The sequence below is a fragment of the Phallusia mammillata genome, chromosome 5, assembly GCF_965637545.1.
Source record: "Phallusia mammillata chromosome 5, kaPhaMamm4.hap1.1, whole genome shotgun sequence".
Lineage (NCBI taxonomy): Eukaryota > Metazoa > Chordata > Ascidiacea > Phlebobranchia > Ascidiidae > Phallusia > Phallusia mammillata.
In genome coordinates this window covers 18,652,188-18,670,900 of record NC_137256.1, presented here as the reverse complement: position 1 = coordinate 18,670,900, position 18,713 = coordinate 18,652,188, and the positions used below count along the sequence as shown (strand labels likewise).

At 37.3% G+C, this 18,713-nt stretch overlaps 1 protein-coding gene across 1 annotated transcript in view; it reads right to left on the bottom strand.

Annotated features, from left to right (window-relative positions):
* The window catches only part of LOC145228361 (uncharacterized), a 45,599-nt gene that overhangs the window by 10,608 nt on the left and 16,278 nt on the right, over positions 1-18,713 (bottom strand). The window contains exons 8-37 of the mRNA XM_080093398.1: positions 17,535-17,642; positions 16,666-16,719; positions 16,197-16,250; positions 16,092-16,136; positions 15,637-15,690; positions 14,306-14,350; positions 14,108-14,161; positions 13,559-13,603; positions 11,990-12,043; positions 10,476-10,520; positions 9,336-9,434; positions 8,540-8,593; positions 8,132-8,239; positions 7,301-7,354; positions 5,557-5,610; positions 5,323-5,367; positions 4,597-4,650; positions 4,260-4,304; positions 3,984-4,037; positions 3,870-3,923; positions 3,118-3,171; positions 2,758-2,811; positions 2,512-2,565; positions 2,274-2,318; positions 2,114-2,158; positions 1,987-2,040; positions 1,631-1,684; positions 1,459-1,512; positions 1,278-1,331; positions 611-718 (exon numbers count right to left, since the gene is read on the bottom strand). Of these exons, the coding sequence (XP_079949524.1) occupies positions 611-718; positions 1,278-1,331; positions 1,459-1,512; positions 1,631-1,684; positions 1,987-2,040; positions 2,114-2,158; positions 2,274-2,318; positions 2,512-2,565; positions 2,758-2,811; positions 3,118-3,171; positions 3,870-3,923; positions 3,984-4,037; positions 4,260-4,304; positions 4,597-4,650; positions 5,323-5,367; positions 5,557-5,610; positions 7,301-7,354; positions 8,132-8,239; positions 8,540-8,593; positions 9,336-9,434; positions 10,476-10,520; positions 11,990-12,043; positions 13,559-13,603; positions 14,108-14,161; positions 14,306-14,350; positions 15,637-15,690; positions 16,092-16,136; positions 16,197-16,250; positions 16,666-16,719; positions 17,535-17,642 (1,755 nt within the window). The remainder of the gene's footprint in view (positions 1-610; positions 719-1,277; positions 1,332-1,458; positions 1,513-1,630; positions 1,685-1,986; positions 2,041-2,113; positions 2,159-2,273; positions 2,319-2,511; positions 2,566-2,757; positions 2,812-3,117; positions 3,172-3,869; positions 3,924-3,983; positions 4,038-4,259; positions 4,305-4,596; positions 4,651-5,322; positions 5,368-5,556; positions 5,611-7,300; positions 7,355-8,131; positions 8,240-8,539; positions 8,594-9,335; positions 9,435-10,475; positions 10,521-11,989; positions 12,044-13,558; positions 13,604-14,107; positions 14,162-14,305; positions 14,351-15,636; positions 15,691-16,091; positions 16,137-16,196; positions 16,251-16,665; positions 16,720-17,534; positions 17,643-18,713) is intronic.

Sequence of the window (18,713 nt, the reverse complement as noted above, 5' to 3'; positions counted from 1 at the left end):
TGATGCCCTTATGGGTAAATATATATCGTTAAACACTATTTGTTGACTGATTCTGATTAGGAAGCATTGTTGCTTCGTCAACTATTCTTACAAATATGCAAACAAATTAAGGTAACTTTTTTATGAAATCAAACACTCCCACAGCAGACAAAAGTACACATTGCATGGTTTCAAAATATCTGCAAATGAGCAAGCAACTCGATGTATTTGGGTGTTATATATCTGACCTTCTGACTATTCTTGTTTCATTTAAAAAAATATTTATTGCTGTTTTGTTTTGCCTTGGACATAAAATACTTTATTTTGAATATTTTTAAGCTAAATCAAGCGGCTTGTTAATCTAATATTAATGCTCAAGGATAGGCTGAAAACGTAAAAAGCTCCGATTTAGTCATGTAAAGCTAAACACGCAAATGATATTAAAAACATAATTTGTTACATTTTTAAACCTCTGTTAAAAAGCAAATTTATCGCGTTAAAATGTTTTTCAGCCGCTCTCATATTCCGTTTAAGAAAGAAAGCATTATAGTTTAACAAAAATAAAAGGCCCTATAGTTATATATAACAACATGTATGCCTAAAGGCGTCGTTGCATAATTTGTTTGCTTACCCGAGGACCTTTACTTCCGACTTCTCCCAGTACCCCAAGGGGCCCCTTGTCTCCCTTTTCACCTTTTTTCCCTCGCGGTCCACGAAATCCAATATCTCCGGTTGAACCCTAAAAGCAATATGCGTTAATAAAAAAAGGATTATCATTGAAAAAAAATCGCTGCCGCCTGGCGACAGTGTGTTAAAACATGAAGTCATTCAAAATAGTGGAATATATTAACAGAATTTTTAGCTCTTCCGGCAGTTTTTTATTGTAATATGCCAACGTTTCGATGTCCCATACGAAATTTAGTGGAATATATATTTATTCTATTTCAATAATACTGATGTGATGCTGTTACTGCAAAATATAAAGGTTCACTATCTTAAGGACGAAAGACCTAATGTTTTCCAGAACCTAAATCCACTGACATTAGGTTCATTATAGGCTTCATCCACCAAGAAACGAGCTGGGTAATCTTATCCACAGTTTTAAGTACGAGTTTTACCTATCAGTAATTACAAACTTCGTGTGAAGTAGTAAGTTATGGTGTATTCCCAAGCAAGGAATTTGCGTTTTACGATGCGATGGCAAAATGTCTGGCCGTGACTTGGTAAATTAACCACATAGCGGTGAAGCATTTCCGCCTGCCTAGGACAACGATTAAATAAACAAATGGTTTGCTTACTGGTACCCCACTTCGTCCGTTTCTTCCAGCATAACCAGTTCTGCCAGTTTGGCCCTGGAAAATTACATAAACGTTCGTTTATGAAGCTTTGTCTATTATGTGGACAGGGCTTTGAAATATAGGGCTACAAAATGGTTACTTTTTGTTTGCAATTCAGTTTGTAGCAAAATAATATACTTACTTTATCCCCATTGACACCTTTGTATCCTTTAGGGCCGGTTAGTCCAGTCAAACCCTGAGAATATTGTTTGTTTTAAATTTAACAGCAAAGCATTTTTTACTAAATTGGGATAAGGTACAGTCACGTTCTTTCAATAAGTGTCCTTTTACAAAATATACCACAAATATCATACCACTCTTCCAGGTAATCCCATTGCTCCAATCACACCGTAATTTCCAGGTTCCCCCTGAAAATATCATTTCCCATCAATTATGTCGGTCTAATAATAGCTTCAACCGTCAGCATTGTTGGAGATATACCGTTTCAAAAGGTATGTGTGTTCTTTGCGCTACCTATCTAAAAGTTAGCTATATGTGGTGCATACAGATTTGCCCAAAATATAAATTATAATTTGACCCATTAGACACCTACTTAAAAAGTGAATAAAAACGAAACTTGCATATAACAAATCCCCAACTGCAATTATATAGTGTTCACTACATACAAAGCCGTGTGCACTTCTAGGATATTTATGTTAACATAGGGTACCTTGACACCAGGGATTCCAGTTGGCCCTTCAAATCCTTTTGGTCCTCGATTACCCTGTAATGAAAAGATACGAAACGCTGTCATTGCAATAAGACTTTGAACATAATTTATGTATGGTGTACCCTACCTTGTCGCCGCGCGGCCCTCTGATTCCGTTAGAACCTCGGTCTCCCTATAAATATATCAACCTGTTTATATCTGCAACGCTTTACAGGGTTTTTAATTTCAGCGTTTCCAATTTTACTGTCGTTGATAAAAGTAAAGCGCGCAAAATTGAACATACAAACCTCCAGCCCAGGCAGTCCTTCTATTCCTGGTGATCCAGTAGGACCCTGAATAACAACCAAAACACAACGTTATTTAGGGTGCTTTACTAAGAGAAGTCTTTGTTTTTCGAGCTGGTTTCCTGAGAAAAAGCAACACACATGTTTATTTAATTTGTAAGAAGTCTTAGTCGCAAAATAAAATTACTTAGTTGCAAAATAAAAATTTGTTTTATACTGTATGTTAGAACGAGATTTTTACCTTGAAACCAGTAGGTCCAGGAACTCCTGTTGATCCTCGTAAACCGATTAAACCCTAGAAAAGCAAAATATAAATCGTAGTGTTTAGTCCTTCATTAACAGTAGCTTACACAAGGCATTAGTTACGACTCAATGGGCCAGTCTCTTTATCATGACGTTGCCAGACAAAATAATTTGTTCTTGGTACAAAGTGATGATGAGGAATACAACTATTATGTAGCAAAAAAACTTTACGTAAACTCTTTACCTGCGGTCCTGGGTCACCACGCAGTCCTTTTAATCCAATTGGTCCACTTATACCCTGAAAAAATACACGATGTTACATGAACTTAGTCATTCATTGTTGGTTTTTGCCAGTTTTTCCTGGTCGGTAAATAGGCTTCAATGCTGAACTTGTGAAACGTGGTTATGCGTAGCAAAGTTCAAAAATTGAAATGAAAAGGCAATGCTTGGACGCAGTATCAACTATAACACAGCTACATCAAAACTATGGTACACGAGAAAGTTTTACTCTACATACCAAGACAATGATACGAACTTTGGGTATTTACACATCACAAAAATTTGAACATATACTTTACCGGAATAAAGAGAATTACTTACTTACATACGCACCGACTTTTCCTTGTTTTCCCGGTACGCCAACCTTTCCCGGGAATCCCTAAATTAAAACGAATGTTGCTCATTTTTCTTGGTTTTTATCTCATCAAGTAAAAGAATTTGTTTGTACATTATGCATGGCAGCAACAGCTTAGGCTAATTATGTATGCCTATTAGGGATGCGCCGAGCCGAGCCAGAACCCGAGTACTCGGTACCGAGCATCGCCTTTTTTGATGCTCGGTGCTCGGCCGAGCAGTTGCACAAACTGACCCGAGCATTAAATTTGCATGTTCATGCCCTGCTAACATACGTAACTAGTGTTCGAAGGGGTGTCTATGAACAAAAACAAATATTTTTTCAAATGTATTAGATGGGTGAAAAACGTGTACTTCTGAGGCCTGTACAGCTTAATACAGGGCTGGTGACTTAAGATACCTTCTTGTAGAGCTAAAACGTAGAAAGGGGATTTTTTGTGACGTCATAATGCACCGAGCATTAACGTGAGATGCTCGGTGCTCGACCAAACAGAACATTTGCAGTTTTGGCACATCCCTAATGCCTATTATTGGAATTAGCAGATCTGTATTTCAAAACAAATTATTTTACAAAGAAAATGCATCAGGACAATATTACCCACATGATTTGTGACTTGGGATCAAATCATTTTAAATTTATTTTACATTCATTCTTGCCTGTACAGCAAGGTCGGTAAAGAAGCCTAGTTTTCAGGAAACTGTTACAGCAAATAAATTCGTTACCTGCTTTCCAGGCGCACCACCATCCCCAGGAGTACCTGGTAATCCTAGTGGACCCTGTCATATAAAACAAAAAGTTAACTAAGCTTTTTAAATTACAAATAACTTAAGACATACAGGTTCTCCTTTTGTGCCTTTGATGCCAGTTGCTCCTCTTGGTCCAATTTCACCCTGCGAGAAAAAAAATATTTCACTGTAGTAGTCTTGTCTTGTTTTAATTCTTTTGGTTTTGATCAGGGCAGAGCAACCTCTTCACTGACAAACCAAATGCAGTTAGTATGATTTGTGTCACAAGCTGTCTTAAAGATATTTTGTTGTTTACCAAACATGCATATCGAAAAGAGGGGTGTTAGTCAACATTCTGGAACACTGTTTAACTTTTTACAAACTTACTTTTTTGCCGATTCCACCAGCTACTCCTGGTTGTCCAATGGTACCCTGAACAATATACTTTAGTTTAAAGCACACATTGGTAGTCAAATTGTATTTCACATGCTTGAGAGTAATGGAAGTTGCAATGTATTTTGTTTTGCACACTGCATCATTTTACACTGTATAGTAGTAAGCCCTCCAAAAATGGACAAGATCGGGGCAACATGCATAAAGTCCAACTTTAACTCCAATGGCGTATGGAAAACATACTAATATACGTACAGTAAACTGTAGCACCGAGCATTAAATATGATAGATTGACTTGAAACTGATTTGCACATTACAACACACAAGTAACCTGTGTACCAGGTGGACCGGGATTTCCTTTATCTCCTCGTAACCCTCGCAATCCCTGCAAAATCAAACACACCAGTGTTTTGTAAGTCGGATTAGGGCTTCAGTTTAAAAAACGGGATAGATTTGGGCCTGATATTACGCTACGTCGTATTTGTGACGTATTTCCTTTTTTGGACTTTATGTTTTTAAATTAAAATTTGGACCCGTTTTCGACTTTGACTTATAGTTACACTTGTTGACAAATTAACTAATTAAGAACGTCGGGTCTTCACGAAGTGTTAGTTATTAAGAGGCTTCGTGAACCAGAGTTGTAAGTCGGGCCGGATTCGGGCTTAGGTTTCTTCAAAAAAACGGGCCCGTTTCGGGCGTGACTTTACACCCTGTGTCAGTATTTGTTTGAATAAATTTAACTAGCTAAGTAGCTAGTTGCAGGACCTGACCTAATGTCAAACATCCCTAAAACGCCTTATTCAAGATCAATTTTTGTCTATTGTGTTTGTTGTCTTGGTATTTCCTGAGGCTTCAATGTACAGGCCTGTCAATCAAAGTTTTGGGCCTAAGCGGGCTTCTCAAAAACGATTCAGGTTTGGGCCGGGTTTCGGGCTTGTACTAGTCAAAGACCAGCTAAATCAAATGACAATCCAGGATTGAGAAAAAACATACTATGTAGTAGATCTGCAACACGTGTTTATAGCTTAGCCTGATTATAACGATCAGGCTTTTTTACCCGAACTCCGTCTGGTCCGCGGTCTCCTCTCAAACCTCTAGTGCCCTGCAACGTAATACATATGATTAACTGTACAAAAAGACACAAAACATGACCATAAAAAATGCAAGCAATACAGACCAAAATCGAGGGCCTTGAATATAATTCAAACCCAGGGTATGAATTTAAAGCACAATAAAATGCATACAAAAAACATTTCAGTAATGCTTTACAATCTAAGTATAATTTACTTACACGTTTACCACGACGTCCTCGCTTTCCATTTTTACCAGGAGGTCCAAAATCCCCCTGCGCACAAATTTACACATGATTTTGTTTTCATTCATAAATCTGTTTCCAAACGACCAACTGTAGCAAAGTTTAAGCATGCTTTTAATACTCATTTGTATATTCCTGTAAACGTTATTATCAGCGGTGGGATTCAGCCGGTTCGCAACGGTTCTATAGAACTCACGAAATTTTGTGAGATCAACGAACGGGTGAGCATTACTGGTTACTGTCAATAGACTTTTTGCAACAGAACCGAATGAAAAATATGACTTTTGTGATAGAACCGGCTCACAAAAAATTGAATCCCACCACTGGTTATTATAAAAGTGAAATGGGTATGTTCTGGGACAGTTACATTTAAAAATTATCCGAACATTTTTCGACGATTGACTGCACAAAGTCTGCTCGCGAACACGCTTAATCCGCAAACAATATTCAAAACAGATCTCCTGCTAAATTGATGAACATAGAAACAAACCAACAACATTTTCACGGTATTGAACACAGTTATGACGCTGATTGTAACCTCCTCTATAGCTGCACGACTAAAATTAATCCCCTGGAAAAAGTGAACAGTACTAAGCCTAATTTTTTTAATATGGCATTTTCTCCCTTTACAACAGTTTAAAGCGCGAACTTTAGAACACACCACATTTAAAATAGGTGCCATACTTGGTATCAACGTTTTATGAAATGAACTAAATACGGGCAGTTTCCATTTTCAAAGAGTATTGGTTTGTACACACTTCAAACCAGCGTCCATACAATTTTCTAGCTAAGTAAACAAGCCTCGCAATATCCACAACCAATTTTCTGTGCTCAGTAACCTATACTGAAAAAAAAAATATATATATACATTAACGCAAATCATTGACATAGGAAAACTAAAAACCAACTTTTCTTGCCAATGTTTTCTTTACTATTGTGAAAAATGATACTGGTTGAAAATCGCCCATCTATGTATTGGTCAACTGCTTGAGAAAAAAGAAACTCCGTAAGCCGTGAGCTGTTTAGTACACGAAGCATGCCGCAACGCACTAAAGACGAGAGTTTTTGAGTAGCACTTCCTATGGCTGCTTTTCTCGCGTGCCAATCGATTTAACCTTTGACTTACGGCGGTTCGGCTTGAAATACACGCGGTTAAGTTCGAACGTCTGTTTTCAGCAACGGCCTTTAGTTGAACTTTAGGAAGGGTTGTGTGCATTTTCGAGCGGCACAAATAGTTAATTATACTCAACATTTGATGACATGATGTCCAACTAACCACCTACTTATTAAAGAACACGCTACTTGAAAACCAATTAATTATACAGAAAGATAATAGAATAAAAAACGTTCAAAAGCGCATTCAAGGCACAATAAGTAACCATAAGAAGCTTCATACAAAAAAGACATAAAACTACTAGAGAATATGCCCCAAGACAACTAGTGAAATTATCACAATTCTAAGGTGCTTTACAATTTTTTAAGCATTTTTTCCAATATAGGGAAAACAATCGACACAAACACCCATGTTTGTTAAAAAGATACCGTAGTTTTGACAAGCGTAACATAAAAAAGAGTTCCAAAGAGCTTGGTCCAAAAACACATAGCATTTATTTAAAACATGCAAAATGCAAAAGCCATTAAAAACAAGTTACCAAAACAAATGCAATAAAAATCGAATACGATTTAAACACAGTTACAAACAAGAGAAAAGAAAACATACCGCAAGACCAGGAGGCCCTTTTTGTCCTTGAAAACCGCCTTTGCCTCGTGGGCCCTAAAAACCAAAGGCTAGGAATTAAAAAATGTGTCGCCAAAAACAACAGAAGGAAATTCAAAACGGGCAGGATTTTTGTTGTCAACGTTTCTATAGCACTTGATAGGCCCTTAAGTGAACAACTTCCTTATTGATGAGTGTGAACTGTTAAGTGCGGGAGCCGAATGTTTGTTATGAAGACAAGAAGCACTTGTCCGATCGTTGCTGTCCACTGAGACGAGGTTTAAGTGGGAAAAGGCATTTTTACCTTACCTTAATGCTGCATGCTACGTGTAACCTGCTACGAAGCCCTACTTCTGTTCTAAGGTGTATTTGAATTGATTTCACTCCGTCTTTTGGGGATTTTACATGTCTTAAATATGGATGATTTAATATACGACACCTTATAGCTCCCAAATGTAATGACACTTTGTAAGTACCGCTACTTCGTTATTTGGTACCAATCTCTAACATCTTAAATCTCATTTTCTGTTTTCGCTGAAGCGAAGTATTTCTAGGAAATCGGCAGTTGCGCTGAGGTGGCCATGTGGCCAATTTGACTAATTTAACATATTATAATAACTTACAAGATAACTTTGAATACTGATGTCAGGTTATTGCAATAGGGCTAATAAATAGCGTAACCAAGTTTAACGAGCTTGGTCGACACTCTTTTTACAACGTAACAAAAAATAACTTAACAACCTATGATAATCTCATGTGTTGACCTTGCCCTGAGGTGACGCCATTATTAATAGCAAACCAATCAAGTCAAATATTGTCACAAATTCATCAAACCTGCTCTCCTCTTGGGCCTGGCGGTCCTAAAGGTCCCGGAGGACCAGGTGGGCCTGGTGGTCCGGTTGGTCCACGGACGCCTTGACGACCACGGCGTCCTCTGTCACCCTAAAACACAGGTTTAAGCTTGTTAATTCAAACTGGGAAAACATCAAAACGCGGCAGTTTCAAAGATGGAAAACTTTAAAACAAAAACAAAAAACTATGTAAATTTTGGCTGGCTGTTAGACATTTTGTGCGTACCGGTCTGATTTTATGCTTGCGTAATATATACATTTAAAAAAGTTATGGTAGAATAATTCAATGTTTTTTTATGAAATTAAATCAACTGACGTGAGGTTGAATTAGTCTACATCCAGCAATCAACGAACTAAATGATCCTGTTTTCCTTAAGTTTTATCTATTTACCTGATCTCCTTTAAAGCCAGGTATTCCTGGTAGACCTCTGCTAGCTCTTTTACCCTGCACAAAAACAAGTTTATTGAAACAAATTATATCCACAAACATACCGCAAACAATCGTAGGTAAAAAAACAACCGCTGTATTTTCACATTGATGCTGGTTTGCCTTTAAGGTCGGTCATTCTGTTATATGATCCCTGGTCTAGGCTTTTCGTGCAGTGAATTATCAAAAACAAACAAAATTAAAAGGGTTCTTTGTGAAACACTTACGTTCTGCTTGAGAAAAAAATTAAGCAATGTAGCTTGCAACCAGTTGAACCCGAAAGGGTTATATAAAACCAGTAGCCAAATCCCCAAGCCAAAAAAAGTAATTTTGTAGAACTACGTTCCAACAATGACTTATGATACGGTACCATCATTTTTAGTGTCATCATTATTAGTGTCTTTTTCGATTATAGGTCATTTTTTCATTTCCCACTACGTTGTGGCAAGATATGTTTTGCGTATCAGTATTATTCATCACCATGAGACCAAAAATGAAAGTTCTAACGACGGTGCTGATCTTTAGTGGTTTGATTCAGACACTGATAGCGTATCTGTATTTGAGTATCAAGTTTCACTTTGCATGCAAGTGGTGACCGGCTATAAATAAACTGCGGGGATACTACGACGCGCAAAAACAGAAAGTGGGTCAAAAATTACTCCTTTTGACCGCACTGAAGACGCAAGGCTATTTTTTGTTACCAAATACGTAGCATGCTTACCCCCTAAAACAGTAAGAAAAAAAGTAATGTGCAACAAACCACGCCTCCCGGCTCTCCGCGTATTCCTTTAAATCCACGCAATCCCTTGCTTCCCGGTAAACCAGGCTTTCCGCGTTTTCCCGCTGTCCCTTTTCGACCCTACAAACAACATAACAATTGTCAACCAAGCGCTTCTACCCACATACCTAAAATAGATGTAAATATATTTTTCAATGTAACGACTTCGGCAAATTGGTCATAACTCCACATTCATATAACAGCCTGCAATTCTTTAGTTTGCTACGGAAATAGAGTAAGTAATCGTTCTTGACAAATATATTGTTGCTCTACGTTTCGATATATATGACACCGATGAGAAAATTATTTTTACTGGTACCGAAATAAGTTATGTAAAGTTCAACATATATCACTACTTAATGCAAATAATTTTAAAAATGGCACAAACAAATTAATAAAATAAACATTTCATCATGTTTAAATCACAAGTTCGGGAAATGTTTATTTCCAGGCTGAAATCAGTGTTGTCAGTGAAGATTCTATTTGAATAAGACACTAAAGATGCTTTTTAGCGAAATTAATTTGTTTTTACAACACTGTCAACACTGATTTCAGCCTGGAAATAAACATTTCCCGAACTTGTGATTTATAAAATAAAAGGTGGAAATCGTTGCGACAATGGCAATAGAATAGGGAAAGAATCCCAGAATAAATTTACCAGGATTTGTCATCATGTTTAATGCTCAAAGAACGGATCGGTTTAGTTACAAAACGTTTCTGCATATGAAACTCATATGGCCCAAATGCCAAACAGAAACGTAATATGCGATGTTCTTTTTTCTACGAAATGTATATTGCGTGATACACTCAAGTTTTTCACAATATGTTTTCATGCTGTAATCAACCAAGCGTAAGACCAAGGCACGCTTCCGCCGAGACAAAGATTATTTGATACGCGATGTTTGTTGTGGCTGTCACGTGAGGTTTGCCATGCTTCATTTCAAAAAGTTTTCGGCTTTGAACTGAGAAGTGTGTCAGGATTGTACAAGTTTAAAGGCAGGTCGGATAGGGCAAAGCAAGACCCCAAATGGTACAAAAATATGTCGCATACAGTGAATTAAGGCACAGACGGCAAAATAAAACGTTATAAAACCAACGAAAAACTTAAACACATTTTTTTACCGTTTGTCCTTTTTGACCTTTCTCTCCTTTCTGACCCCGCCTTCCCTGTAACAAAAACATTTTTGGATGCAAAAAATATCGAATGAAGAAGACAAAAGTGTAATCACAACAGTAGCCTACAGTCTTTTAATTTTCGGGTCGGGTTATGATTTTGGCTTAAGCTTGCATGAATGAAGCAGAGTCGATGTTTGGACGAATTAATGCTTCCCATGTGTATTTTTTGTGCTTGGAATACTGTTTAATAAAGCAGATAGTCTTACAATATTCGGGTTGGGTTATGAATTGGGCTCAAGCTGGAATGTATGAAACAGACTTGATTTTTGGACAGAAAAATCCTTCCCATGTGTATGTTTTTGTGCTTGGAATGCCGTTTAATCAACCAGATGGCATTTCTGGTTGATTAAACGGCATTCCAAGCACAAAAACATACACATGGGAAGGATTTTTCTGTCTAAAAATCAAGTCTGTTTCATACATTCCAGCTTGAGCCCAATTCATAACCCAACCCTTTTTGACTTCGCATCTCGTAATTAATACGTTTGCTAATATCCCGAACGAATTTGTTTTGTAATTTAAACATACTATATAGCTTGCTACTTTGAAACGTGCCTAACACACCATACTCGGTAAGATAAGATCATCGTTCGTCACGTCAGCCGTTGGCCTAACTCGTCAGATAACCGTTCGCATTCAAAGAGGGATTTAACTTGTCAGTTAAGATTCCCGCAGCATCCCTATGTGTATTTGCGCCACATTGGTAGCACTTTTACCGTGACCTGAGCTATCGTGATGTTTGCTTCTGATTCTAGATTTCAGAATGAGACCATTTTTAGGGACACGGCGTTGACAGTTGGGTTTAGTTCGTTTTGTGCAATTTATACCCTCTGACAATGCGTTGTGTACTTAAAACAAGTGTGTATTTGATGTCAATTTGGTTTCAAGTGCGAAAATCTAGGTTTGGGCACAACCATTGATTATGATCAGATTTGGTTAATGTATTTTTCTTTGGTCACCCTGGGTGGTCATTTTGCTTGTTTAAAGTAGTTTTACAGATAAAATGAGCAAAATCACGATAATACTAAAAATTTAGCTATTTGTACGTTAAGACTTGTTGGAGTCATTTACATTCGGGCACAGAAACATGACGAATTATCTGCTACCTTGTTTTCTTATGAATAACGAAAGCATTGTTGTGTTTGTTGCAAAAACAAGCTAATTAGAGCTGGGCCAAAACTGAAAATATTCTGTCGGTCGAGCATCTAGCATCAAAAACAGCGATGCTCGGTATCGAGTACTTGGGTTCTGGCTCGGTTCGGCACATCCCTAAAGCTAACCTTTCTTGATAATCAAATGCAATTATGTTTAAGGTTTTTTTAGCCAACATGAGATATACTATTGATATAGCAACAATAAATCAACATTTAGAGCAGTCGTCTCACTTAAATGTAACTTGACAATTTTCACACTTCTCAAACAAAATGTCTTTACAATTTAAGTGCAAGTTTTACACTTACCAGTTCTCCGGGTGGGCCAATGGGTCCCCGTTGACCTTCGTGACCTCGTGGGCCCTGCAACACAGCAACATATCAGTAAGTGGTGTCTTATGGCCACTACAGTCTGTCACACTTTAAGTAAGACTAATGAGCAACATGATACTCTTTGCAGGATGCGAACGTAACATTACGGCGAATTAACGGTTTCAGCCAACTGCAGGCAATTTCAGAGTGAAAAACACAAAATCAGTCGCTGTATTTTATTGTTTCCGAAGACATAAGTAAAAAGTACTGCGCCTTAGTGTTTTTCACTCTGAAATTTCCTGCAGTCATGAATTAATGACCCTGAATCGGTATAGTCCTTTGCTTTACTTGCAACGAGATTTCATTAATAAGGAAACGTTCACACCGAGTTTTATCCAAGTTGCGAAAACTTAACTTTTTGAGGTCCTCAATACATGCAAGCTAAAGACTATCCATTTTTACGAAATTCTGTTTGAAAATGAAACTGCTAATTTAGAGGTTTATGCGAAAAAACACTTAAAAAAACTTAATATGACCGAAAACTTATTTGACCAAAATAAATCGAGTTCTTTTCAGCATTAAAGGTCCAGCTGTGGTTTTTGTTCCAATAGGCCCACACAAAATTACGGGAGTTCAGGTGCAACGCAAAACAATACTTAAAAAGCATATAAAATGCATAGTTCAATATACGTTGTTTATCCCTTCGTGACGACCGCATATAGTTTACAAGTCACATTGCCAATAGTGTGACGACTTTTTGCATTGCTCCTGTAGATGTTCGTGGAATCGATAAACGGTAACCAACACTTTAATTCCCGAGACAGTTGTCGCAAAATTGTAACTCTGTAATCCAATTAACTTAACCACAGTATACAGATAATAAAGTACTGCGGTAACGACATGGTCATGGTAAAATATTTTTCAGCTGCTGGTGTTTTAAACACACTCGCAACAGTTTTTTTTTCTTACTAACTTGGTAAAGCAGTAATTTTGGCCACAAACTTCGTTCCCAAACATTTTTTTTGTCAAGAGCGGATCAGAAGTTGTGTCATTGACCCAAGTTCGAGTTTTAGCCTACTCCTCTGGTAGTTGTAAAGTATTTTGAGTAAAGTTGAGTGTTAGTCGCGACAGTACTCAAGTCAGTTTGATGAATTGAAAATATAAGTGTTTACTTATAAATGGTTTAAAAACGGCTGTAATCTTAGGATGTTGCACCCAACCGTTTGAATGCATCGAAATACGTGAATTCTGCAAAGATTGGTTTGATCAAGAACTATATTTGGCAGCATGTTAACTATGCAAAATTTTTATTTGATTTAAACCGTACGGGTACCTTAAAAAACAGATCAATCTCTGTACGTTACACGCGCAAATTTGTAAAATTGGAGTGAAATTTGAAACAGAATTCCATTTTGGAACCTATATGGCCAAAAATACCATACTGGCTGAATATAGACGACCACAAGAAAAAATGTAACTTGCGGCGTTATTTGCATTCCTGCGGCGCGACAGAGTCTTTAAGGTCATGTAGGAAATTACCGAGGGTTATTACAGGTGTTGACTTACCTGATTTCCTGGTCGTCCACGAAGACCTTCTGGTCCTGGGTCACCCTGTGTAAAATAAGTCGATTTAGACAAAATGATGCTAGAAGTCCTGTAAGGTTTAGTTGTACAGATGTTGGCAAATAAAGTCTACATAAGAGCGATCTCGACAAGGTTTAAAGTGAAATTAAAGTACTTTAACGTTACTCTGTTGTCGTTTAATTAATTTACTATAAAACACATTTTTATGTGACAAATGTATTAGTAAAAAGTTTTGTCTAATCCTGGGTTAATAGGCTTTGGTCGGTTTTGTGTGGGTTATTTTTTTAATTAACTGTCCATGTGCTAAAGAAACCTTTGCAACCATCGACGGTTCATCATGAAGCAATTATAAAAATGAAAAAAAAAACGCATGGCAAACCTAATAATTGTAATTGTATTAAAAAAATGGACTATTTTGTTTTAAATCTCGAATTGAGCACTGGTTACGTATAGATGGGTGCAAAACCTTCGCTAGAAAGATTCAACAATAACAGAAATACTTGCTTACATATATATGTTAAGAAAACATACCTTTGATCCATTTTTTCCTTTAGGACCCTTTGAACCGTCAGGTCCTAGATCACCCTTGAAATTTAAACTGTATGTTATGATTGCTTAATTCCTTGTCATATCAAGTTTCGTACAATGTCTTAGCATGTGCCGACTGTTTAGTAATGCTATCCACTTTAACCTAATTCTTGTCAACTAAACATGAGTCTGCAAGTTTACCTCTACTCCCGGATGTCCAGGTGGGCCTGGCCGTCCTATTGGTCCCTGCAAAACAATATTTGTAAAACTATATTGGTCATAGATACTTGTTAAATTCTTCGAAAAGATAGTTAATTCACTATGGCAATACTTAACCTTTTTTAATACGAAAAAAGTAGACAATATGACACATTACCCAAAACTCACAATGGACATTTTTGTTTTAAATATGTAATTACAGCTGAATAGGCCCAATGAACAGTGTTTCACCTCAAAGAATCGAATAATTATGCAAAACACAGGAAACTTATAATTGGTGAACAATTTATTTTCTAAACGCGCTTTACATGATCAACCGTTTATTTTTTCACAGCATTTTTCTGTATAAAACACGAAATTCACCTGCGCCTCTGTTTTGTAGTTTAACCATTGTGGTGTTCGCATCCGTTTTACGAACAACAAATGCAGATTACGAATGTATTTTCACCAATACCTACTTAGCTTAAATTAACGCTAACCGAAGCAGCACCTGGTGTTTGTGATCATAAATAAACGTTTAAGATAAGCCAAGACCACCTGATACGATTTAATTCAACCTCATTAAGTTTTCACCAGAATCGGAAACCGTAACACACAATAGATGATATACAGCCAAATATACGTTTTCATTTAAGTTTTATCTGCTGTTACAGCAAACCATCTTCAACCAAAAGCATGCACCCAAATGGCAGGTTTTTATGGGGCACGGAGTACTGTATATATCTATAAAAGCGTTTCCATGTAAATTTTATTAGACTTGCGGCCCAGATGACTCAAGTTGTTCAAGCTGGCGCATTGCGTTCACAAGGTTGCGGGTTCTAATCTTGTCTCGGCTACTGCATGGTGTTTCAGTGAGCTAGAAACTTGCCATTGCAGCGACACAAAGAAAACTTATCGGTTGTACTGCATTGAAGTCACCGAATACATGCAAATACAATTTCACCCAAATACAAATTCCAATGAAAAAATGATCCAACGTATCAGCAATATAACCGAGTATTGCTCATCCAGCAGTTTTATTGTAAACAATCGACGTTTCGACGCCCTATACAAGACGCCTTTATCAGGATAATGGCATATCTTGCAAGACAAGAAATTCATTATGCCTGACAGCAATAGCTTATTTAATGTATTAGCAGTATGACTGCTTGAAGGTGGACTCATTGTAAGCATAACGCAAAAAACGTATTAACTATGCAGCAAGCGAGTATACGAAGGAAGCAAACAATTCATACTAGGTAGAAATGCTGCTAAAATCTGTAAAAACTTTTCCCTACATTTGTAAATTTTGAAATGTAATAAAAGACGCTTACCGGAATACCAGGAGCTCCAGTGTTTCCTTTCGAACCAGGATCCCCTGGGTGACCCTTAAAAGTTAAATATATTACGTTAACACAATAGTATTTCCGGCTGCATACCAGAGTCGCAAAAAGTATCGAAACTCACGACAGAAAACGATTAAAAACAAAAGTCTAAATCAGGCCCGAAAGTGGGACACAAAAAAAGGTATAAAAACAGGCCCGAATCAAGCCTTCTCAAACTTGGCCCGACCCGAAACTTCTTTATACAGCGACACAACTGGGTAAATAGGTATCACAAATATGTTTGAAAATTTCGCCCGAAAGGCATTTTTAGGGGATCTGTATAACCAAATTATGTGGCTTTTGGGACTATGACATTCAAGGCAATTTTAAACGGTACGCACATTTAAGTAAACCAACACTTCCTAAAAATGCAGGAAGTGCGCAATAAACGAACATTACTTTACTTTTACACCAGCGGGTCCCCGAGTTCCTTCTTCTCCCTTTGCTCCCTGAAAAGCAATTTTAATGTAAAGCTCCAGAGGTGGTCGTAATGATTAAAAAAATTGTACCTTGTTGCCTTTGTCTCCGCGATCTCCTTTGGTGCCTGGAATCCCAGGTGGACCCTTGATGTATTAAAACATTTTTTTGAGTGGCAGACATAATTGCTAAAGGCACAAGCGTTTTGGACAAAAAACCTTGATTACAAAGCTAGTGGTTTTTGAAATGTTATGACGTCATAGCGATAAGCCTTTGATATGACGTCATAATATAAAAACGTTTTAGAATTACTTTGTGTTTAGACACATACCGTAGGAGTAGGCTAGCCGCTAGCCTACACCTGCAAATGGAAGTATCCAGTGGGAGATTAGATCCATAAGCAAAGATTACACATTGCCTAAATACATATCCTATGCATTGTGAAAGATGTGAGTAAACAATGGTAACAGCCTTTACCAGGGACGGTAACTTAATTTTTGAAACGTAGGAATGAAATTCAGAACCTACATAAAGGAAATCGTGCAACACAAAACTATTTACCGTTTCACCGACTTGCCCGTGTTCGCTGTCCGGTCCAGGAAACCCGACTGGTCCCTGTCAACAAAAACATCATCACGTGGTTAACCGCTTGCACTCATGCGTAACGAGTGCAGCGACAGGCAAGATTAAGTTTCGACAGTTGACTGAATTCTTCCTTAGTGTCAAATGACAGTTTTTTAGTGCAATGATAAACAAGTGGTAACCGTCATGAATTTGCGTTTTTCAAATAGTGTCATTGCGAAGCTCAAGAGATGTTGGTAGAGAATATATATTCTTAGGAACTGATTTGTTTGACTTATATATTGGACATTAATTTTGAATATGTGGCATGCAAAGTATTAGCAGTTTTAGGGTATCTTTGCTGTTTGCTAAACAATAGCCTAGTTTTGCCAACTGTGTCATAAGTCTAGTAGTCTGTGTTGGAAACGTGTTTTGACAACAATCAAGTGCAGTCAGTTATCGATATTAAGACGTTTAAAAGATATTATCATCTGTAAATATTTCCAAACTTAATATTTTAACTGTTAAATGTGTTGGAAAAAAATGACTGCAATAAAAATCAATTTATTATCCGTTATGATCTTATCAAGGGCCCTTGTCTTGAAAAACAATTCGAAATTTTACAATGGTTGATTGTAGCCTAGGCCTGGCTCAGATAAAGTTTGTGCCGGCAAAAAATCCTATTAGCGCCCGCTAGAAAGCAACCAAAACTATTTCCGAACACCAAACGCTAACCCATTCAAAAAAACTACAGAAAAAGGTAATTTGCGGTGTTTTCACTTCGCCACCACAACATACTTAGAAATAATGGCGCAGTTTGTGTAGAAAACAATGCGCTGGAATGTAGTCATAACATTTCAGAGCCTCACCTGTACTCCCTGAGGTCCTGGCTCTCCCCTTTCTCCTTCTATTCCCTTACGGCCAAGTTTTCCTGGTATGCCGCGGCGCCCTGGAAGCCCGCGAGGTCCTGGATATCCCTGTTTGGTGCATAATAGCGTATAATGTTAGAACGGTTTTCAACGTAGCTTACTTTGTTTAAAAAATGCATTTTACAATAAAGCAAAAGCTATGAACTTTTTTTTGTTACAGTATGTCAACATTTAGAAAGCAAAACTACTATAATGGAAAATCAATAATTTCACGGAACATAATGAACGGATCTGTTCATAAGTTGAATGACAACGACCCAAACAGACATAAAAAGCATAATGCTTTATTATTCAGACGTTTTGGCAAATGCTTATGATATCATTATTTCGGCAAATGCTCAACTAATGTGGCCCTCATATCACTGATGATGGCATGAGCATTTGCCGAAACGTTTAAATAATAAAGCATTTGAGCCGTTATATTCGTCATTGAAATAATTTCACGCTTTTAACAAAAACAGACGACCTAAAAATATTTTCGGATACTTTTAAAACACTGGATTGGCGTTGGCGTATTCATCATATTGCTGTTCAAACATGCGTAACCTATTGACCCTCAAACATACTCAAGATCCAACTCTAACCACATTGCAATATTTCATATTGGCTACTATCATTTATTGTGGTGCAGTGCGCGATAAGAACGATTTGTTATCACAAACTTTGTGATGTTTCTTAAATTCTTACACTTACAAAGATTAGAGAATCAAAACATTTGATACGACAAAGGGACACACACAAGGTCAAACCTTTTTCGAACATCACTTTTTCAATTTCAACCAGAAGCAGAGGTTTAATGTTGCCTAATGCTTCTGCACACTTTGTTACTGTTTTTCAACCAAATTGGCCTAAAGTCGGATTCGCAGAAAATACCACGACTCCACAATGCTTAGAAAACTGACTGCGACTTGAAAAGTGTGATTTCACTGAATTCGATTCCATACCCTGTTGTCCTTGCACAGTTTATTGCTGTTTCGGACGATATCGGCCGAAAATCGTCAAAATATCGCAACCTCACTATTTTTTTCAAAAAAGGCTTTAAATATCTCTTAAATGGAGCCAGTAGACATAAACAGATTCCGACCCCACAACAATGATTAATAACTCTTGGTTGTATTC